Source organism: Podarcis cretensis (assembly GCF_951804945.1).
Source record: "Podarcis cretensis genome assembly, chromosome: 8".
NCBI classification, from domain to species: Eukaryota; Metazoa; Chordata; class Lepidosauria; order Squamata; family Lacertidae; genus Podarcis; species Podarcis cretensis.
The window spans coordinates 77,629-100,284 of record NC_137177.1 but is presented as its reverse complement, the minus strand read 5'-3'; the positions used below and the strand labels follow the sequence as shown (position 1 = coordinate 100,284).

At 46.6% G+C, this 22,656-nt stretch overlaps 2 protein-coding genes across 4 annotated transcripts; both read left to right on the top strand.

Annotated features, from left to right (window-relative positions):
• The first annotated feature begins 2,741 nt into the window (after positions 1–2,741).
• On the top strand, positions 2,742–11,039 carry LOC307222952 (uncharacterized protein). 2 transcript variants are annotated; one of them, XM_079988563.1, is made up of 6 exons: positions 2,742–2,991; positions 4,085–4,579; positions 5,530–5,611; positions 7,281–7,363; positions 7,712–7,838; positions 9,444–11,039. In XM_079988563.1, the coding sequence occupies exons 1-6, from the start codon at positions 2,887–2,889 to the stop codon at positions 10,727–10,729; spliced, it is 2,178 nt and encodes a 725-aa protein (XP_079844689.1). In that variant the 5' UTR covers positions 2,742–2,886; the 3' UTR covers positions 10,730–11,039. The 2 variants fall into 2 exon arrangements, with proteins under 2 accessions (XP_079844689.1, XP_079844688.1); XM_079988562.1 differs by having other exon boundaries at positions 9,438–11,039.
• Positions 10,908–22,568, top strand: LOC307222954 (uncharacterized protein). Of its 2 annotated transcripts, XM_079988566.1 has the most exons (3): positions 10,908–11,025; positions 12,816–15,516; positions 22,457–22,568. In XM_079988566.1, the coding sequence occupies exon 2, from the start codon at positions 12,839–12,841 to the stop codon at positions 13,823–13,825; it is 987 nt and encodes a 328-aa protein (XP_079844692.1). In that variant the 5' UTR covers positions 10,908–11,025; positions 12,816–12,838; the 3' UTR covers positions 13,826–15,516; positions 22,457–22,568. The 2 variants fall into 2 exon arrangements, with proteins under 2 accessions (XP_079844692.1, XP_079844691.1); XM_079988565.1 differs by lacking the exon at positions 10,908–11,025 and having other exon boundaries at positions 12,195–15,516.
• The last annotated feature ends 88 nt before the right edge of the window (positions 22,569–22,656 follow it).

The following is a 22,656-nucleotide window of genomic DNA, read 5'->3' as shown; positions in this document are numbered from 1 at the left end:
CCCCCCAAGGGGGATGTGAACTCTTGTCTCCCAGGTCCCCGTCCGACACTCTAACCACTGCCCCACCCTGGCTCCTGTCCCTCTGCAGTCTCCCTTCTCTCTCCCTCTCACTACCCAGACATGGCCAGGTCTGGGGCAAAGGAGATCAGGGGCGGCTGGGGGATTCAAACAAACCTCAAACATCCTGCTCTGCCAGCTGCTTCTCCATCCCATAACTCCTAAGCTCTGCAGCTCACCTTGCTTCAGCTGCGGAAGAAGAGGGCCCTCTCACCTTTGCCTCTCCTACCGAGTCCCTTTGTTCTCTGAACAGCCCATGACCCCAGCCTCTCACTTCATGGCAAACTTGCCTGGTTGAATGAGCTTTGAAGACATGCTGATTCCAGAGGATTGGAAGTGTCTAACACACAGTTTAATAAACATGGGTCTGGCAACCAGTTTTGGCAACCCAACTCTAAATCAAATGTCAACACTTATGGAATCCAGGAATTTGGGGCCATTTGGCACCCACAAACTTATAAGAATGTCAGTGTGTTCAGAACACACAATGTCACCAGAGGTGGAATCAAATGCTTCCTAGGAAAATCCCTTTGACTGCTTCTGTGTTGTTTCAAAGGCAACTTCACTAACAGATAAGAACATATGATATTTATTGCTGAAATATAGGAACAAAGCAACATATGCTACAATACAGAATACACAAGCAAGCGGAATACATACATTTGTATGCAATGTCTCTGAAGCATGTCTCCCCCCTCCAGCTGCTCTTTCAGCCCCCGCGGACCCCCTCTTGCTGGGACAGGGCTCTCTGCCCTGCAGCCCCCCGCCTCCCACCCCCGCAGCCCCCACCAGAGCTGGCCAGGGGTCCCCAAGAGAGCCAGGCGGGACTCGCCCCCCCCCGGAGAAGAGACACCCCCGGGTCCCCCGATCTGGTCCCTTCGCCCCCCCATAAGCCCTCCCCTCGAAGGCTCCCCGTTCCCCAGCCCCGGAGCCCCAGGCAGACAGAAGTGCTCCTCCTCCCGGACACGGGTTCCCCTTTCCCACGCACACGCGCCCAGTCCCGGCTTCTGGGTCCTGCTTCTTCCCCGCCAGGCGCCCCTCCTCTCGGCCCAGGGGCCCCGCACCCTCCCAGGCCCCACCAAGGACCCCCCACCCATTCCGGGGCCAGGGAGGGAGCAGCTCTGCGCCTGCGCAACCCCCGGCGCTCCTCCGCGCCCCGCTCGCCAAGGGTTAAGTGGCACCGAGTTGGCTTCCTAGAGAGGACAGGAAATGAAAGCGGGAACAGCTCCCCTCTACGTCACTTCCTGCAAGAGGGTCTCCTCGTGGAGAGCGGCCTCGCCCTCGCCTGCAGGCCTTTGGTGGGTCTCCTCTCTGTTCCGCCTTGGGGAGAAGGGGGGGGGGGGTCCGGGGCTGCCCGGGGGGGGGGGGCGCAGGGAAACCTGTGGAACTCCCTCCCCCAGGAGCCAGGGGGCCCCCAAACAGGGCCGGATTGAGGTCGGAGGAAGGTAATGGGGCCCTTTCTCGGCCCAGCTATGCTGGGGCCACAGCAAGTGGTCGCTGTTTTTTGTACTGAATATCTGCAAGATGGTAATTTACGGAGCTCATAGGTATCTCAAGCCATTTGCACTTAGCAAAATATGTATTTTATCAAAGTCATTGTTGCGCTGAAATACAATAAAGAAATATATTAATAGTGAAATACAATGAAGAAGTATATTAATAGTGAAATCATCATTAATCTCTAACTTAAAATGATTTTTCTTCATAATGCAAACACATTGGCATTGGGCAATAACAAAAGTTCCTTCAGAAACACAATTTACAGAGACTCATAATCAAGTCTCTAGAAACTTGTGATAACATGAAATAATAAGAGGTGTAAATATATGAGGCAAACTACTAATAATTATAAATAGCTTTATTAATATGAAATTAAGTGTTATAACCTGTACAATGCAATTGTAGTTAATACAATGTGTTTTTATATAATATCAATGCAGTATCACCATAGTAGTCCACACTGTTCATTGGGACAGCAGACTTTTGTACCCTGTTACACTTACTGAGTGTAAATGACAGTATTTCTAGTAATATATCACATTCATAAATCATACCTGTCAGAGCTGACAATACCGATACTATATATGCCTGTACATCAAAAAATTATTAAACAGGACTAATTATATTAATGCATCTACCCAATACTCATTCAGCTGTATAATTTTATCATGATTCATTGTATACTGTGGATTCAAACAGTACACAAACATGATCTAAATTACAGTACTTTGCTTGCTTTTGCCAAAGCAAAATCACTGATGATATCATCAAACGATAAACTGCATAGCTTGTCATTTTCTGTGCACATGATGCTGAGGTAACATAATTTATCTTGAAACTTTGTTGTTCTAAATTCATTTTTTATCCTCTTCAGCTGAGAAAAGGATCTTTCTCCATGGCAATTAGCATTCATCATACAAATGAACATTCTCAGAATTGCTTCTGCATTAGGGAATGCTGACTGGACCTGGTCATTAAATGCCCCAGGAATCCAAGGCAGGAGAGGCCTTCCTGGAAAGGAAGCAAGCGGAGGGTGGGCGCGAAAGAGGCAACCCCCACCCTTGAGTGATGAGAGTTGCTAGGGGACCCGCTGACGAGGATGGAGGCCATGGGCGTAGCCAGGATTTCCGGGGGGGGGGGCAGCCAAAGCATCTGCTGGCGGGTGGGGGGGAGAGAACCTAAATTAATTGTGTGTTTTCAAAGCTTTTCAATATTTTTTTTAGGATCTAGTGGGGCAGCTGGATGGTGTCTCTTAAGAATTCTGAGCATCCTTAACAAACTACGGTTCCCAAGACTTTGGAGGAAGCCATCTTGCTTGGCAGATGGTTAATGAATTGGTTTGAATACAACCAAAAATGCAGGATAGAACATAGTGAGCAGAGAGCAGAGAGCATTCCACATGGCAAAGCCCTTGCGGTTGTGCTTAGATTAAGGGTGAGTCATGGGCCTTTCTCCTCTTCCATTGCCAATTAAATAATATAAAATGTTGGTCTGTTGATGAACTTAGGCCCAGAAATGAACTGGCAACCAATGCAGGTATTTTAAAACAGGAATTACATGTATGCCAAAGGATTTTCGTGGGTCTTCAATGAGGAGCGGTAGATGCCACCTGTCAGGCTTCAGGGAATCCCATCCCTCCCCCAGTGGCCAGCCAAGAAGAGTTCCTACTGAGTCCTTTATTCAATATTTACAGAGAGAGACTTTGGAAAGCGCCTCTCCATTGCAGTAATGGCGTTGTTCTGAGTAAAGTCCCACCTGTCTCTCCTCTTCTACATCATCCCTGCCTCGGCTGATGTGTGCTTTCTGCCTCTGAGCTTCCTGTTCTCTCAATGCATGCTTGGTCCTGGGAGAAGGAGGGTCAGGAATGCTTTCTGAAGACACAGAGTCTGCCAGCTGTCTCTCCCCTGGTGGTGCTGCTGCTTCTTCTTCCTCGTGCTGCTCTCCCAATATTTCCCAGCTTCTCCCCTCTGCAGCCTCTGAACTATGACCTTCTGCAAACCAGTGTTGTAAATCTATACTGTCCTCCTCTTCTCGGGAAGGTTCAGGAGGAGGGAAAGGGGTCTCCAGCATTCCTCTTCGGTCCAGTCCCTGACACCACCTGGAGCCTGTTGGAGAAAAGGTGGGATAGAAATGCCATTAGTAAAAGAGGGAATCCAGTTGAGAACCCAACTGCTGCATTTGGGGCCAGTTTCCGAGGCGTCTTTCAGGGCAGTTCCACCCAGAGGGACTTGCAACCATCCCATTGGATCCAGAGCAGGAAGTCCCATGGCCACATCCTGTCTGTGCCAAAGGGACGGTGGCTGGAGCTAGACATGGGCCCTCCTGCTTACCAAGGCCACCCAAGCAGATATGGCTGGGTTGGGGTGAAGCTCTGGACTATGAAGTGGGGTTGGGATACAAATGACTCACTTGTCATTCACAGTTATGACTTCTTCCTCCTCCTCCTCTCCCCACACTTGCTCAGGGAAAATTTTCTTCTCTTGGCTGTGCTTTGATATTATAATAGAATAGTGTGTTTGATTCGTAGGATTTGTTGCACCTTGCATTAGAACTTGGCAGAGGACCAAGGGGCTCCTTCCAATCTCTTGGAGACTTCCTGGGAACACAGATGGATGAGCAAGACTCAGCTGATGCTGAAGCAGGAAGAGGCCATGCCATGGAAACGGGGAGCAGTGGGGGATTCTGTGAAAACTCTGTGCAGAAGATCCTGGGTGAGGAGGACACCCTCCACTCAGCTGTGCAGAGCCAGCAGCTCAGGCAGTTCTGCTACCAGGAGGCCAAAGGACCCCGAGAGGTTTGCAGCCAACTCTACCATTTTTGCCACCAGTGGCTGAAGCCAGAAAGGCACATGAAAGCTCAGGTGTTGGACCTGGTGATCTTGGAGCAGTTCCTGGCTGTCCTTCCAGCGGAGATGGAGAGCTGGGTGAGGGAATGTGGAGCGGAGACCAGTTCCCAGGCAGTGGCCCTGGCCGAAGGTTTCCTCCTGAGTCAGACAGAGGAGAAAAAGCAGGCAGAACGGCAGGTGAGAGAGACTTTCCTCTGGATACTTCCAAGGGGCTCCAAAGAGGAGGGAGAGTATGCCAAATTATTTACTAATGGCCCATCCTTTTTTTGGAAATCTACTGCTACTGCTACTGCTATTGTTGTTGTTGTTGTTGTTGTTGTTGTTGTTGTTGTTGTTGTTGTTGTTGTTATTTTAATACCACACCCATGTGGCTGGGTTTCTTCAAGCACATAGAAAAGCATAATAAGACATCAGATGTCTTCTAAAAGTTATGCAGTTCTTTATCTCCTTATCATTTGATGGGAGAGTATTCCACAGGGTGGGTGCCACTGTCGAGAAGGTCCACTGCCTTGTTCCCTGTAATAATGATGATGGTGATGATGATGATAATTTATTTATATTCCGCCTATCTGGCTGGGTTTCCCTAGCCACTCTGGGTGGCTTCTAAACAAATATTAAAAACACAATACAGCATTAAACATTAAAAATACCCCTAAACAGGACTGCTTTCATATGTCTTTTAAAAGTAAGGTAGTTGCTTATTGCCTTGACATCTGATGGGAGGGCATTCCACAGGGCAGGCACCACTACCAAGAAGGTCCTCCCTGGTTCCCTGTAACTTTGCTTGTTGCAGAGAGGGAACCAGCAGAAGACGCTCAGAGCTGGACCTCAGTGTCCGGGTTGAACGAAGGGGGTGGAGACGCTCCTGTGGGTATACTGGGCATTTGAGGCCATTTAGGGCATTGAAGTTCAGCGCCAACACTTTGAATTGTGCTTGGAAACATTCTGGGAGCCAGGGAAGATCCTTGAGGACCAATGTTATATGGTCCTGGCAGCCAGTCCCAGATACCAGTCTAGCAGAAGCAAGAAACAGCTTTCACCTCTGTCCCCTGAAGGCGCTTGCCTCTGCCATTCCTTTTCTAATCCTTCTCCCCATTCTTTGTTTTGAATCCATGTTCCTCTTTCAGGGGAAGGATCTTTTTGCAGAAATGGGTCTTGATTCTTCTGAGGCAGAGAAGACTCCGTTGGACACCAGAGTGAGGCCTCTGGGTAAGGAGGAAGGAGTGTTTTCTGCGTTTTGTCACATTCTCTTGGTTTTGAAACTTATCTGTGAGTTCTTTACATCTTTTGGGTGAAGACACTTGGAGTCCAGAGCTCGGGGGGGGGGGGAGATGTGTTTTTGCACAACCAATATATGAAATGGGTACAAATGTCCAAATGTATTCAGCAGGGGAGACTTTTACAATAGTAATTTTTATTAGTTTTCAATTACAGTCCTATAATAGCCTCGTTATAACAATGCCAACTTACAATACAATTACTAATACCAATCATTCAGATACCAAGTTATATAATTTAGGTGGGACCCCCCGCCCCCCGCTAATACCGATGGTTTGATGATTTTCTTTATTTCTGCATTCCAAAATCTTATTAATTTCAATTACACTCCAGTCAAGATAACAATCATTTATACAACAACTGCAATATTAATGACTTCCATTCATTTTGACACATTAAATAATATATAAAACTACAAGTGAGGCACTCCAGCTATATCCTTATTCTTCCTGTGTGTGGCAATCTTTCTGTTCATGATGTTTCTTCCTGTCCTTGTAAAATGTTCTGTCTATCTTTTCCTGGTTGTTGCTGTTCTCCATCATTCCTTGGGCAGAGCTAATATCCCACTGTGGTTTCAGAAATTCTCCATCGCTCTGTCCTGTGCTTCGTTGTTTGGCAACTTTAACAGCAGCTGCAAAAATCACACGGTCCCAGTAAATAACCTGTTTTTGCCACTTTTCTTCTCCGCCTGGGAAGGAGAGGGATCTGTCGAACTGCAAATGATTCAGTAATGAATTTTATCAGCTCATTCACAACTTGCAGATTGCTTACATCCCTCTATCTGGCCGAATATAAACGCACAGTTATCCAATTAAATTAAATTCCAAGTCCTTTTAGCATTATTCAGTTCAGTCCATAAATAATAAAGGATAGGGAAGAGTCAGCTCTAATTTTCCATCGTAAACATTTTGTAAAATAGAGCTTCCCTCCCTTTTTCCTTTTTTTACACACAAAGTTCCATTTGATGTTATATTCCATATCTGCAATCCAGTTTCATCCCTGCTCACCTGTACATATATATTTTGAACTAGTATCCAATGGCGGGCGGCCAATTCATTAGTGTAGAGAAGAAAACTTGATATAAAGAAGCCATTGGCTCCCCTCCCCCCACCATCTTTTGCACCAAATGAAGTCTTCTCTCAAATTCAACCCTTAAAGACCTTGCAGCTGTTTCAGTCCCACAGTTTATGATCTCATCCCTTCCAGCAACATCTGTACATTAGTCCAAATTGAGCTCCAATGGACAGGAAAACTTCTGCTCCTTAATGGCTACGAAGGAGGGTTTTCAGCAGGCAAAGGGCTTTCGCACTCAGCGCCTCCCTGCCTCCCACAACCCATGCCGGAGTGAGAGCCAGGTACTGAAACAAACTGGGAGTGAAGCCCGTTTGCCCTGTCCCTGGGGGAACCTGTAAGGAGAATTACCCTCAGTCATCCTTGTTTTTCCTTTGCCAACGATCTCCCGCTGCCCCATTAAGGCAGAGCGGAACCGGAAGCTAGCAGGGGAGACTTTGAGGAAGCCCCATCTGTACTTAGAGATGCACTGTTTCACCTCTGAGAGAAGCAGACGCTCACGGTTTCCACTTACCTTTGTCTCTCCCAGGTGACGGAATGATGTCACCAAGACCTGCTCCTTCATCTTTTCATGGTGGTGGAGGGGAGGCAGCAGCTGTGGACCCAGATCAGGTAGGGGGAAGGAGCCTTGTGGGAAAGGACTGCTTGGATGCAGACTGGCTGGACACAGTTGGATGCAGAGGAATGGTGGGAGGAGCCAGAGAAGAGGGAGCCGACTGGGAGGAGGAGGAGGAGGAGGAGGAGGAGGAGGAGGTGTCTGAAGCTGGAGAGGGAAGAGGGCTCAGGGAGCAGAGGGAGTCTGTGGCAGAGAGCAGCCCAGACTCCGAGGCAGAAGCTGCAGCAGGAGAGAGGGATGAGGAAGGCAGAGAGGGGTCTGGCCGCTGTAGAAAACAACAGAGCCAAGTGTAATGGATCACATGAATGTTCTCTAAGAGGACAGCCTTTTTCCTTTTCTGTTAGGACACAGTTTGCTTTGAAGATGTAGCTGTCTATATCACAGATGAGGAGTGGGCGTTGCTGGATCCTGACCAGAGAGCTCTGCATCAGGAGGTCATGGAGGAGAATCGTGGGATGTGGGACTCTCTCAGTAAGGCTCCCTATTCGGTCATCCTATCTGTTTTGTAATTCAATATATATATCTAGGTGATGAACCTCTGATATTTCGATGGGGCTCAACAGCGCCACCCACAGCACCTGGGATGTTAACACTCCCACAGCAAACCTTGGATGGATGGCTATTGATTGTTTTCCCTGTTAATATTCTTCCTCCAGTTCTGCCTTTTAAAACCCTGACCAGGATGTCTGAACTGCCCAGGCCTTCTTAAATGTAGGCTTCAGAGTGATTTCAGGTGTTGAAGTAGCTTCAGTCAAGTTTTTTGCTTCTGTTCTTGCTTTTGTGTCTCTCTTTGGTTGACCAAAGAGTTGACCTACATTGGAGATGGCACACATTCCACAACTGGACCAAACAAACTCCATCCCAGAAAAGAGCCAGGCTTTTTGAATCTCAGGCATTGAACATCAAACATTTAAAAATTCCCGATACAGAGGTGCCTTCAGAAGTCCTCTAAAAGTTGCATAGTTATCTCCTTGACATCCGATTGGGGGGCGTTCCACAGGGTGGGTGCCCCTACGAAGAAGGCCCCCTGCCTCGTCCCCTGTAACTTCTTGCAGTAATTAACATTTAAGTAAGGGCACTTGAGTAATAATAATGCCGATATGACAAGTTTCTGCTGCATGCTGTGATGTGAAGAATTTATGAAAACATCCAAATTGCTTTAAGGTGATGCACATCATAATTATATTTTTTAGCCACTGAAGACGTTTAAATTTGGCAGCTGCTACACACATTTGTTTAATACACAAAGAGTGTTTTTCAGCACACAGAAGTCCATATGCTTTCCATTTTTGTTCCCCTATTCTTACATTGCTCACTACAAAGCAGCAGACTTAGACCATGCCTGTCCAGTGTCAGTGTTCCCAAATATTTCACCAGCTCTTAAAATTTGTTTAGATTTATTACTGCATATTGAACTGCGTGAAAAGGACAGTAGTGACTTTGAAAAAGTATGGGAACCATTTATAACATTCCTACAGAAACAAAACAACTCGTTGGCAGTTTACAGCTTTATTGATAGAGAACAAGAAATTTTACAATGTGACAAAATATTATTTTATACAAATAGCAGAATGTAATATATGAGGTAATAAACCAGAAATGGAAGCTGAGGGAAGTCAACAGGGTGGGGAGAAACTGGAAAATGAATGTTATTGATAGTGGATATTTGTTACGAGAAAAAGAAAACCAATAAAAAATATTTTTAAATAATTACTGCATATTGAACAACTTAGCATATTGAATATATCTTAATTTTGGACAGGGAACTTTCCAGCATTGGCCACCATTTAAATAATAATAAAAGTACATTTTATTCATGAAGATAGTACAGATCCATATTTAAATTTGAACAAAAAGATGTTACCAAGTTAAGCTAAAAATAGTTAAGAGAGAGAAAACATCTAATATTCAACTTGATTTGTTTATGAAAGTAGACATTTTTACAGAACAAAATGAACATTATAACATCTAACTCCCTTCAGTTCTTTCCCTGTCACAAACCTTAATGAGCATTGCCCCATGATTTTGAGCTGCACTTCTTCCCTGGACTCTAATCCGTTTGCCTCTGAGTTTCAGGTGGTGATAAATTGGAAATGAAGAACAAGGGAGAGCACAATGAATTTCACACAGTGGAGGAGCCATATCAGGATTCAGACTGTGGAGAGGGCTTCAGTCAGAGCTCCCATTCCTCTTCCCATCAAAGAAATCCGCTTGAGAAGAAGCCCTATCAGTGCTTGCAATGTGTAAAGAGCTTAAGTCACAGGGCCCATCTCACTTCTCATCAAAAAATTCATACAGGGGAGAAACCATTTCAGTGCTTGGAATGTGGAAATAGCTTCACCAGGAAAGAAAATCTTACTTCCCATCAAAGAATTCATAAAGGGGAGAAACCCTATCAGTGCGTGGTGTGTGGAAAGAGCTTCAGTCGAAAAGGGGAGAAACCATTTCAGTGCTTGGAATGTGGAAATAGCTTCACCAGGAAAGAAAATCTCACTTCCCATCAAAGAATTCATACAGGGGAGAAACCCCATCAGTGCTTGGAATGTGGAAAGAGCTTCACCAGGAAATTATATCTCACTTCCCATCAAAGAATTCATAAAGGGGAGAAACCCTATCAGTGCTTGGAATGTGGAAAGAGCTTCAACTGGAAAATAAGTTTCACTTCCCATCAAAGAATTCATACAGGGGAGAAACCATATCAGTGCATGGAATGTGGAAAGAGCTTCAGGAGGAACTCAGATCTTACTTCCCATCAAAGAATTCATACAGGAGATAAACCCTTTAAGTGCTTGGAATGTGGAAAGAGCTTCACCTGGAAAATAAGTTTCACTTCCCATCAAAGATTTCATACAGGGGAAAACCCCTATCAGTGCCTGGAATGTGGAAAGAGCTTCACCAGGAAAGAAAGTCTCACTTCCCATCAAAGAGTTCATGCAAGGAAGAAACCCTTTAAGTGCTTGGAATGTGGAAAGAGCTTCAACTGGAAACTGAGTTTAGCTTCCCATAAAATAATCCATACAGGGGAAAAACCGTATCAGTGTGTGGAATGTGGAAAGAGATTCATTAACAGCGCCAAACTCACTTCCCATCAAATAATTCATACAGGGGAGAAACCCTATCAGTGCTTGGAATGTGGAAAGAGCTTCACCTGGAAAATAAGTTTCACTTCCCATCAAAGAATTCATACAGGGGAAAACCCCTATCAGTGCCTGGAATGTGGAAAGAGCTTCACCAGGAAAGAAAGTCTCACAGCCCATCAAAAAATCCATACAGGGGAGAAACCATATCAGTGCGTGGAATGTGGAAAGCGCTTCAGTCAAAGCAACAATCTCACTTCCCATCAGAGAATTCACACAGGGTAGAAACCATTTCAGTGCCAAGAGCGATTGGAGGGATTTTTGAAAATCTGGTCTCATTTTTAAAGTTCTTTAAAAAACCATTTGAGCTCTTTAAAGGACTGAGAGTTGGCTAAAAAAGCTAATAGCAGGACAGGTTTGGACAAGTTTGCTTCTCTTCGAAGGAAAATATGTCTTCTACTGTGAGACAGTTAAAGAGAATTGGATTACTGCAACACAACCACTCTTCTCTGGACATCTAAATTGCTGTGTCCTCTTGGACACATTGTTTCTTTTTTCTTTCTTGTGGTTCCTCTCTTAAAGTAATTATTTGGTTAATTTGAATCTTAATTTGAGAAATTGGATTTTATGTTAAACAGCTTATGTGTTCTGGGTATCAGGCTGGATGGAAGAGGGAGGGCTGGAAAAATACAGGAAACAGGATCTCTTAGGAAAGAGTTATTCTGTGGCCTTGAGATAATAATAATAATAATAATAATAATAATAATAATAATAATAATAATAATAATTTATTATTTATACCCCACCCATCTGGCTGAGTTTCCCCAGCCACTCTGGGCGGCTCCCAATCAGTGTTAAAAACAGTACAGCATTACATATTAAAAACTTCCCTGAACAGGGCTGCCTTAAGAAACTGATAAGGGGTTGCTGGAAAAGGGAGAGTGAGATTTTGACTATGGCAGTTAAAAAACAGTTAACGCCAGGCCTGAGTAGAAGATCTTCAGAGCAAGACCCAGGGGACAGGTCCCCATCTGAATTGGTGGAACTTTTTGCTGACTTAAAAAAATACCGGACTAAAGAGATGAAGGAAAATTTGGAGAAGCTATTAGCCCCAATTGATAGAAATAGTGAAATGGTGACAAATTTGACCGCTAAAGTAGAGACACTGACAAAGAAAACAGAAGCACTTGATGTCGACATGAAAGGAAGGGAGGAAAAATCTAAAAAGCTGGAAAGGGAGACCAAAAAATGGAAATCAGAACAGGAGATGCTTAGGATTGATGTGGACGGTTTGGGTGGAATTCAAGAGGCTTTTTTGGGCGCTTTGGCAGTCTTTGAGATGAGACAGAAAGCCCAGCCTCAGAGACGGAGAGGAGGGAGGAGAGCCAGGCCTTTTGAATCTCAGAAAGTGAACCCTGTAGTAACAATAATGATAATTTTGTTATTTTTACCCTGCCCATCTCCCTGGGATGCCCCAGCCACTCTGGGCAGCTTCCAAAAAATATAAAAACATAATAAAACATCAAACATTTAAAAATTCCCGATACAGAGGTGCCTTCAGAAGTCCTCTAAAAGTTTCATAGTTATCTCCTTGACATCTGATGGGAGGGCGTTCCACAGGGTGAGTGCCCCTACCGAGAAGGCCCCCTGCCTCGTCCCCTGTAACTTCTTGCAGTAATGTAACATTTAAGTAAGAACACTTGAATAATAATAATGCTAATATGACAAGTTTCTGCTGCATGCTGTGATGTCAAGAATTTAAGAAAACGTCCAAATTGCTTTAACGTGATGCACATCATAATTATATTTTTTAGCCACTGAAGAAGTTTAATTTGGCAGCTGCTACACACATTAGTTCAATACACAAAGTGTTTTTCAGCACACAGAAGTCCATATGCTTTCCATTTTTGTTCCCCTACTCTTACATTGCTCACTACAAGGCAGCTGACTAAGACCATGCCTGTCCAGTGTCAGTGTTCCCAAATATTTCACCAGCTCTTAAAATTTGTTTAGCTTTATTACTGCATATTGAACAATTGAGCAGATTGAATATATCTTAATTTTGGGCAGGGAACATTCCTTCATTGTCCATCATTTAAATAATAATAAAAGAACACTTTATTTATGAACATAGTACAGATCCATATTTAAATTTGAACAAATTGATGTTACTGTTAAGCTTTGTTAATCTTTTAAAAACTTAAGTGAGAGAAAACAGCCAATACTCGATTTGTATATGAAACTAGACATTTTTACAGAACAAAATGAACATTATAACATCTAACTCCCTTGAGTTCTTTCCCTGTCACAAGCCTTAATTAGCATTCCTCCATAATGTTCTTCCCAAACCTCTAATACATTTGCCTCTTAGTTTCAGGTATTGATGAATTGGAAATGAAGAACAAGGGAGACCACAATGAAATCCATACAGTGGAGGAGCCATATCAGTATTCAGACTATGGAGAGAGCTTCAGTCAGAGCTCCCATTCCTCTTCCCATCAAAGAAATCCCCTTGAGAAGAAGCCCTATCAGTGCTTGGAATGTGGAAAGAGCTTCACCTGGAAAAAGAGTTTCGCTTCCCATCAAAGAATTCATACAGGAGAGAAACCATATTGTTGTTTGGAATGTGGAAAGAGCTTCAGTCGAAAGGACAGTCTCGCTTCCCACAAATCACATCATACAGGAGAGAAACCTTATCAGTGCTTGGAGTGTGGAAAGAGCTTCATCTGGAAACAGACTTTAGCTTCCCATCAAAGAATTCATACAGGGGAGAAACCACATCGTTGTTGGGAATGTGGAAAGAGCTTCAGTCAGAGGACCAATCTCACTTCCCATCAAAGAGTTCATACAGGGGCAAAACCCTATCAGTGCTTGGATTGTGGAAAGAGCTTCACCTGGAAAGAAAATCTCACTTCCCATCAAAGAATTCATACAGGGGAGAAACCCTATCAGTGTTTAGAATGTGGAAAGTGCTTCACTAGGAAAGAAAATCTCACTTCCCATCAAAGAATTCATACAGGGGAGAAACCCTATCAGTGCTTGGAATGTGGAAAGGGCTTCAGTCGAAAGGACAGTTTCACTTACCATCAAAGAATTCATACAGGGGAGAAACCATTTCAGTGCTTGGAATGTGGAAAGAGCTTCACCTGGAAAGAAGGTCTCACTGCCCATCAAAGAATTCATACAGGGCAGAAACCCTATCAGTGCTTGGAATGTGGAAAGAGCTTCAGTCACAGCTACCATCTCGCTTCCCATCGAATAATTCATACAGGGGAGAAACCATTTCAGTGCCAAGAGTGTGGAAAAAGCTTCAGACATAAGAGCAGCCTCACTTCCCATCAAAAAACTCACGGTGGAGGAAAACTAGTAGTGTTTGTGTAGAGATTTAATTTTAGGAGGCATTATTATTTTTGAGATTTACATACTGCCTCTCATCACAAAATCTCAGGGTGGTTCACAAAATAAAATACAAGGTAAAAGCATGAATAAATAGGTAAAAGAAAAACAAAACAGCAACACCACTTCTCCCATAAACATTTAAAATGCTGTACAGTGGGAGACTTCTGGTTTCTGCAGATGGCGGTCGGAGTGTGAGTTTCTGCAGACTGCGAGTCTGATCGCTCTAACGCACTTGAGCCCCATGGAGCAACAGGGAATAGCACTAAGGCAGAGTGCGCAAAAAACCCTGAGAGGGTTCTCCAGGTGTGGAGGGTCCAGCAGCCCGCAAAAGCTTCTCCAGCTGCCCTCGATTCCTCTGCTGAAAGGCACAGGGAGTGGGTGTGGGGAGCAGTGACAGAGGCCAGTGGTCCTGTCAGCAGTGCAACTCCATGGGAGACAAGCCTCCACTCTAGGCTGAAGCAGAGATTTCCCAAAACTACTTACAGCCGATGGGAAGGTAAAGATGATTTTATAAAAGATTGTATTCGACTAAATTCGGCACCAGACAGAGAAATAAAAAGGAGGTTCGTCCCCATCTCCTAGGTAATAGCCACTGCGTTGGGAAAGTTTGTAAGTGGAAAAGTTACCAGCTTATTTGATATAAATGGACAGCAGCTTGCTGATGGGAAAGTTGGATTAAAAGCAACCCAAACCCATTCTCATTTCTTATTGGATTTATAATTGTGAACATGACCTTGCATCCAAGAAACCCGATGTCTGCAGGAGAACACCCATTAAGTGGAGTGAGTACCTGGAAATACTTGTGAGTTTGGCAAGGCACACTTTGATCGGAGGGATTTTTGAAAGTCTGGTTTCATTTTAAAAAAATAAAAAATTGTCCAGTAGCACTAAGTTTGTTCTGGGTATATTATTTTGTGTGCATGCACACTTATTCAGTTGGAGAATTATTAAAAATTTCTGGGAAAGGATTTATAATGAACAGAAAAAAATGTTTAAAATGACCTTTGTTTAAAAACCAAAAGCTTTTTTAATAGGTTCAGTAGATGCTGAACTACCCAAAGAACAGAAGATATTCATGTATGCTACAACAGCGGCCTGGAAGGAAGGAAGAAACTTTGAAGAATGGCAAATCAAACTTAAGGACTATGCAGAGATGGTGAAACTAGCAACAAAGCTCAGAGACTATGATAATGAGAAATTCAAAAAAGAGTGGGAAACATTTATTGTATATGTGCAAAGAACACTAAACAAGTTGAAACATTAGCAGCTTTGGACTAAACGCTTGCAATTACCAGAAATTTGGATAATTTAGGATATAATAATGGATTAATAGTAGATATGGATATGCAGAAGAATTTGGTGTATATAAGGAACCAGAAGTGGGAATGGGGAGAAGCTTGAAGATTTTAAGAATCTCAGTAGAGATAATGATGAAAGGATAAAGATATACATATGAAGTGGGGGGGGGGGGCACGTATTTTCAATGTTAATTGTGGAATCTTGTTTTGTGGAAAGTAAAATAATAAAAAAGTAATGCGGTACAGTGGGGGTGTAGCTTGCTGCTGAGTCGAATTGTGGCTTGATTTCAAGTCTCCAGCACCCTCGGAAATGAAACTCCCCTGAACGACTGAAAAATCAGTCCTCATCACCTTTCTCAGTACACCCCCTGAAAGGTAATGCTGTAATTATTATTATTATTATAGTAAATAATTATTTAGCTTCTAGTAAATCTAGCACTGCCAGCTGAGGGACAGGCTCTCGCCCGATCCAGGCTCTCTTGCTGTTCCCACGTGCCAAGGAAGGGGAGTCCTTCCAGCTTTGGCCTTTCTCCGGGATTTGCGGGGAGGTGTTTGGGGAGGAGTCGGGAGCCCCTCGCTTCTCCTCCTGCTTGGCTAGCCGAGCGCCTTCCTCGGACCTAGAAGGGCGGTAGAGCCGGTGAGTGGTGGGGGGGGGGGCGTGACGGGATGCCCACCTGGCAGGGATGCTTCCGATGAGATGCCTGCCTTGCAAGGGGCTGGGCTAGATGACCGTGGGGGTTCCTCCCAGCTCCACTTCTGTGGTTCTAGGATGGGCTTTCCTGCTCCTTGCAGAGCCTTTTGCACGGCAGGCTGTCCCCCCGTTTCTGGCCAAGGGAGGAAGCAGCCCAGGTGGCCAGCTCAGAGGGTCCCCCCAAGATGACATCGCGGGGGGAGTGCAATGCATGCGGCCCTGAGAGGCTGGCCAGCTGCGCCTTGCAAGCGTTAAAGGAGCTGAGCTGCATTCCTAGAGAGGGCAGAAATCCTTCCTGTCTCTGCCAGAGGTGGCCGGGCGATGCCTTCTGGGCTCTGGTGAGTCTCCTCTCTCCTCCCCATGGGGCGCTTCGGGGAGATGGGGAGGGTGCATGGGGGGCTGCTCAGCTCATGCAGGGGGGCCCCAGCCAGGGAGCAGATCTTCTGCCCCTTCCTCTCTGCAAAGCCAGGGAGGGGGCGAGTTTGTAGGAGGTCCTTTGGGGAGGCGTCTTTGCGTTAGGAAAAAATGGGAATGCAAATGAACCCCATTTAGATTGCGGAGTTAGTCACATTCATTAACGGAGGTCACAGCGATTCACAGAGGTCATAGCCAGATGGCAACATTTGGACGTAGAAATAATACTTGGCCTATGGGATAAGCGAATAAAAATGCTGGACAGGTCATGCCAGATAGAAGAAAGTCCTTTCATCACGCAGTGCGTAGTTAAACCGATGGTACTCCCTCCCACAGGAAGCAGGGATGGTCACCAACCTAGGCGGCTTAAAAAAAAGGTTGAGGCCAATTCTTTTTGTTCTATTTTAAAATGCTTTTATCCAGCTTAAATCTCTCTGCCAGCTGTAATTGAGAAAACCACTGGAACATTCAACATTGCATAGCCAACATTCAAGAGCCCTTGTGGTTGTCCTTAGATTAATGGTCATTTTTCCTCTTCTATTACCTATGAAACAATACAAAGTGTTGGTCTTTTGATGAACGGGGGGGCAGGGGGCGGGGGGTGTTTCCAAAGCAAGATGGTTCTACATATACCTGGGGGCTTATGTGAATCCCTCATGTGAGCACCTTGTATGATTTAAATGCGTTAAATGAGGAGGGATAGACCCATGAATCCCACCTGAAGCTCTTTGGAGAAAAAGGTGGGATAGAAACATTATTTTAAAAATAGAAGGAATCCAGTTTATTATTTGGCCACTGCATTTTGGACCAGATTCTGAGTTGTCTTCCAGGGCAGTTCCACCTAGAGGGTGAACAGGGTAGAGTTGGTCTCACCCAGCTGTGCCCACCTGGGTACTCAGTGCTGCATCAGGCCAGATTCGAGGGTCGGGGAGGGGGAGCTGCTGTGGTCTATAGAGATTCTCTATCTTCAGGCTCTCTGTTCAGTGGGGGGTGTCTACTGTGTGTGTTCCTGATGTTGGGCAATCGGGACAGATTAGGGATTCTGCTGGTTTACCACCCACCTTGCTACCCAGCAGTCTCCCTGCCTGAGCTGACAGAATTGGTCTTGGAGGCAGTGTTTAGGTCTCCCAGACTGTTGGTTCTGGGAGACTTCACCATCCACGCAGATGCAGCTGGCTCTGGGGCGACTTCGTGGTCACCATGACAACCATGGGGTTGTCCCAACATGTCACTGGCCCCATGCACATGGCAGGCCACAGTGGACCTTGTTTTCTCAACTGGGCAGGAAGAGGATGATTTGAAAGTGGGGGACATTGACATCAGTCCCTTGTCATGGTTGGATCACTTCCTGTTAAGATTTAGGCTGTCAGCACCTTTTCCCCTCTGCAGAGGCAGGGGACCTATTAGAAAGGTCTGCCCTCGGAGGCTGATGGATCCAGTGGGATTCCCAACGGCTCTGGGGGATTGACTGGTGCCCCTCTCTAAGCCCTGGCCAACCTCTGGAACACGAATGGCTTGGGCTATTGACATGATCACCCCTGAGCGCCCTCTCCCACTTTGTGGAGCCTGTTTGGCTCCCTGGTATACTCCAGAGCTTAGGGCAAGAAAACAAGCTGGGAGATGAATGAAGTGGAGGAAAGATCTGACTGAATGCAGCCGAACACCAGTAAGGGATCATTATCGAGCCTACCTAGTGGCAGTGAAGGCAGCAAAGAAGGCATACTTTGCTGCCTCCTTTGCATCCTCATTATGTCGTCTGGCAGAGTTTTCCGGGTTGCATGGGGCCTTTTACAGGCTAGCTCAAAGGAGGTAATAGAACCAATGGTAGCTCCCTGTGACTTGTTCGCAAGGTATTTTGAGGATAAAATCGCATGCATCCACCAAGACCTTGACTCTGCTGTTACAGCAGATGAATCTCATGGGGTGCACAGAGCACAGTCTAGTCCTGTTGTGTTGGATGAGTTTCAGCTGGTAAGGCTCAAGAATGTGAGCAAGGTGCTCAGATCAGTCAGGGAGACCGGTTGCACTCTAGACCCTCTAGACCTTGGCTGGGCCAGGGAGGTGATCAGTGCCTCTTTACGAGAGGGGGTGGTCTCTGTCTGTTTGAAGGAGGCAATGGTAAAACCAAACTTTAATAAACCTCCCCTGGATTTGGAAAACCTAAGTACTGGCCAGTTGCTAATCTCCCTTTCCTGAGCAAGGTTCTGGAGTGAGTGGTTGCAAACCAGATCCAGGCGCTTTTGGGAGAAACTGATTTTCTGGATCAACTTCAGTCGCGGTTGTCAGAGCTGCCTCTAGGTCCCAGCTCACAGAGGACCAACGCTAGGCTGTAGTAATGTACAAAAGTCTTTATTGAAGTTCAGTTTCCATTTCAAAGCCACAGCGTGCAGCCCTACGTCTTAAACCCTAGATCGGCGAAGTCCCGTCTGAGTCTCCTCCCCTATGACACCAGTTTAAGATCCTAGCCCTGCTCCACCTTTTACGCTGCTCTCTCCTCCTCTGGGTCCTCCTGCCCGCTGGGGCATTGCCCTTTCTGGACTCTTCCGACGCTGAGTCGCTTAGCTCCTCCCCCTCCCTCCGGCGGGCTTTAGGACCCGGTTCCCAATCCTCATTCTCTGCTGTCCCGCGCTCCTGTACATTTGAACTTGCCTCTCGCGCCAGCCCAGTGACCTTTCTCCTAACCGTTACACTACTTCGGTCACTGCTTCCCTCTTCCGGGACACTGGCCAGATCTGACCTCTCCTCCGTTGTCCGACTTTCTGATGGAGGCATGGTCAGCCCTGCCTTATCTTCTCTCCCTGGTGGGGAATGCACTGGCCCTGATCCTTGGGACTCTTCCCCCCCCCACTCTGCTCTGGTGGGGAAGCTGGTCCTGATTTCCAGCTAGTGCTCTGGGAGTCCCTGCTGCCCCCTTGCTCCTGGGGCGTTCCCCTTGGGAACCCCCTACCCCTGGCCACTGGCGCCCCCTTCTGTGAATCTTCCGATTCGCTGGAGAGGCTCATGGAATCCCTCGGTCCACTGTCCTCTTCTCCTACGCTCCCCTCGGATTCTTCCCCTTCGCTCTCCATCTCCTCTCTTCCCTGTGCCTCTGCTCCTGAGCCCCTGACAGCGGTTTACGCCTGGTTTTGGCACATAAACTGCTTTGATCACCCTGTAGGATGACCTCTGTTGAGAGAGAAACAAGGGAAACATGTCTTGTTAATTCTCCTTGACCTCTCAGCGGCTTTCGGTATCATTGACCATGGTATCCTTTTGGAGTGACTGTTCTGAACTAGGGGTGGGTCAGGAGCGTCCTATGCACGGGTGGGAACCTGGCAGAGACACATGCCTGGCTGGCATGTTCTCTCCCTCCTGGTCAGTTGGGAGACTCAAAGTCTTTCTCCAGCCTGAACATCACAGCGACTGATTCCAAGAGGCATCAGCACATTTTAGGATCAACAGTGTGTTGGCAGTTCGTGTGGCAGACTCAGCAGCACAACTTTTTGGCTAAACTACGTTTATTTACATATATACAGTGGGAGCATTCTGAGTCAGCTCCTTCCTCTTTCTCATCCGACATCAAAGAGAGAGAGAGCAAAGGACAATAGTCCCACATTACAGTAACACAGAACACAGAACACAGTAATATAAACATCCTGTCTCCATCACTTCCCACTATGTGGAATGAAAACATACACCGTCATGTGATAAAACAATCCCATGACTGCAACACGGCGCAAGAATCCTAACAGAGAATCCTCTGGTAAGCTCAAGGTTAGATTACTGCAATGCGTTATATGTGCGGCCGCCTCTGAAGGCGGTTCGGAAACTTCAGCTAGTGCAGAATTCAGCAGCCAGGTTGCTCACTGGGACAAGACGGTTTGAGCATATTACACCTGTCAGGGTCTCAGGAGCAGAGGCACAGGGGAGAGAGGAAATGGAGAGCGAAGGGGAAGAATCTGAGGGCAGCGTAGGGGAGTATGAGAGTGGCCCAAGAGATTCCATGAGCTTCTCCAGAGAATCAGAAGATTCCCAGAGGGGGGCGCCGACGGCCAGGGCAAGGGGGGTCCCAGGGGGGACACACCAGAAGCAAGGGGCCAGCGGGGACTCCCAAAGCAGCAGCGAGAGATCAGGACCAGCTCCTCCACCAGAGCGTAGTGGGGGGGAAGAGTCCCATGTATCAGGACCAGCTTCTCCTCCAGCAGGGAGAGAAGATGAATCAGGGCTGGCCACGCCTCCATCGCAGAGTGAGGGAACGGAGGGGAGGTCAGGTCCAGCTAGCCTCTCCGAAGGGGGAAGCAGTGACAGGAGCAGTGTAACGGTCAGGAGGAAGGTTGCCGGCTGGGCGCACGCGCCAAGTTCGAATGTACAGGCGCGCGGCACAGCAGGTAACCCGGATTGGGAACCAGGTCCTAAAGCCCGCCGGAGGCAGGGGGAAGACTCAGGGGACTCAGCGTCAGAAGAGTCTAGAAAGGGCAAGACCCCAGCGGACAGGAGGACCCAGAGGAGGAAAGAGCAAAGGAAGAGGTGGAGCAAGGCTAGAGTCTTAAACTGGTGTCTGGGGGGAGGAGATTCAGACGGAGCTTCAGCGGTCTAGGGTTTAAGATGTAGGGCTGCACGCCGCGGCTTTGAAATCGAAACTGCGTTTCAATATAGACTTTTGTACATAACAACGGACTGGCGTTGGTCCTTTGTGAGCTGGGACCTCGGGCAGCTCTGACAACACCAATCCTGGTCCAACTGCACTGGCTACCAATTAGCTTCCAGGCAGTGGCGGGGCTTCAGCTCTGGCAGGGGGTGGGGTGGAGGGCAGGCGGGGGCGTGGCTGGCACGTGTCCCAGGGACGTGGCTGGCGCATGTCCTGGAGGCATGGTGTGTGTCCCGGGGCGTGCGTGCATCCTGGGGGCGTGGCACGCCTTCCTGGGGGCGTGGTCACCGTCTGTGGGGGCGTGGCACCCAGTGCAGGGGGGGGGCAGCTGCAATGGCACCCTGCTGGAATCATGCCGCTGGGGGTGGTGCACTCCCCCCCAAACCCCTCTTCCTCTGCCAGTGCTTCTAGGCACAATTCGAAGTGCAGGTTTTGACCTATAAAGCAGCCCTGTTTAGGGAAGCTTTTAATGTTTAATAGATTTTTGTATTTTAGTGTTTTGTAGGAAGCCGCCCAGAGTGGCTGAGGAAACCCAGCCAGATGGGCGGGGTATAAATAATAAATTATTATTATATTATTATTATTATAAATGGCTCAGGACTGTAATACCTCAAGGACTGCCTCTCCCCATTTGATCCTACCCAGATCCTGAGATCACCTTCTAAGGCCCTCCTTCATGTGCCTTCTCCTTGAGAGATCCAGAGGGTGGCAACACCAGAACGGGGCCTTCTCTGCCATGGCTTCCAGTCTGTGGAATGTTCTCCCCAGCACCCTCCCTGGGGAAGGTCTCCTGGTGCCTTCATTATACACCTTTAGGCGCCAGGCAAAAAAGTTCCTTTTTAACCAGGCCTTTGGTTGATTTGATTGGCAACCTATGCCCTTTTAAAATGTTTTTTTTGGGGGGGTATTATTTGGTTGTTTTTATTTTGATTATGGATGTTGTTTTATTTTTTTATTTTATTCTGTAAACGGCCTTGAGACCTGAGGGTATAGGGCGGTATATAAATTCAATGAAGAAGAAGAATATTGCCTTGGGTCCAAATTTTTAAAAAGGTAAAGGGACTCCTGGCTGTTAGGTCCAGTCACGAACAACTCTGGGGTTGTGGCGCTCATCTCGTTTTACTGGCCAAGGGAGCCAACTTTTGTCCGCAGACAGTTTTCCCGGGTCATGTGGCCAGCATGACTAAGCCGCTTCTGGCAAAACCAGAGCAGCACACAGAAACGCCGTTTACCTTCCCACCGGTACCTATGTATCTACTTACCCTTTGATGTGCTTTCGAACTGCTAGGTTGGTAGGAGGTGGAACCAAACAATGGGAGCTCACCCCATCGCAGGGATTCGAACCACCAAGCCCAGAGACTCAGTGGGTTACCCCACAGTGCCACCCCCGTCCTGGGTCCAAATTATACCTATTACAAATGTTTCACTTGTCAATCACCATTCTGATTTCATTCCTTCTAATTATTTTCAAAAGAATCCGGGCTGTGATTCCTAGCAAGACTCATCCATGCTTGCCCATGGAACATTTTTCCTCTCCTGGTTGTGTATCAGTTTTATAACAGAACAATGCATTTGTTTTGTAGGATTTTCTAGCACCTCTCATTAGGAAAGACCAAGGGGTTTCTTCCAATCTCTTAGAGGTGACGTGATAATATTCAGCTGGCCCTGAAGCAGGAATAGGCCTTGCCATCAAAACTGGGAGCAATGGTGGATTCTGGGGAAGCTATTTGCAGAAGATCCTGGATGAGGAGAACACCCTCTACTCAGATGTGCAGAGCCAGCA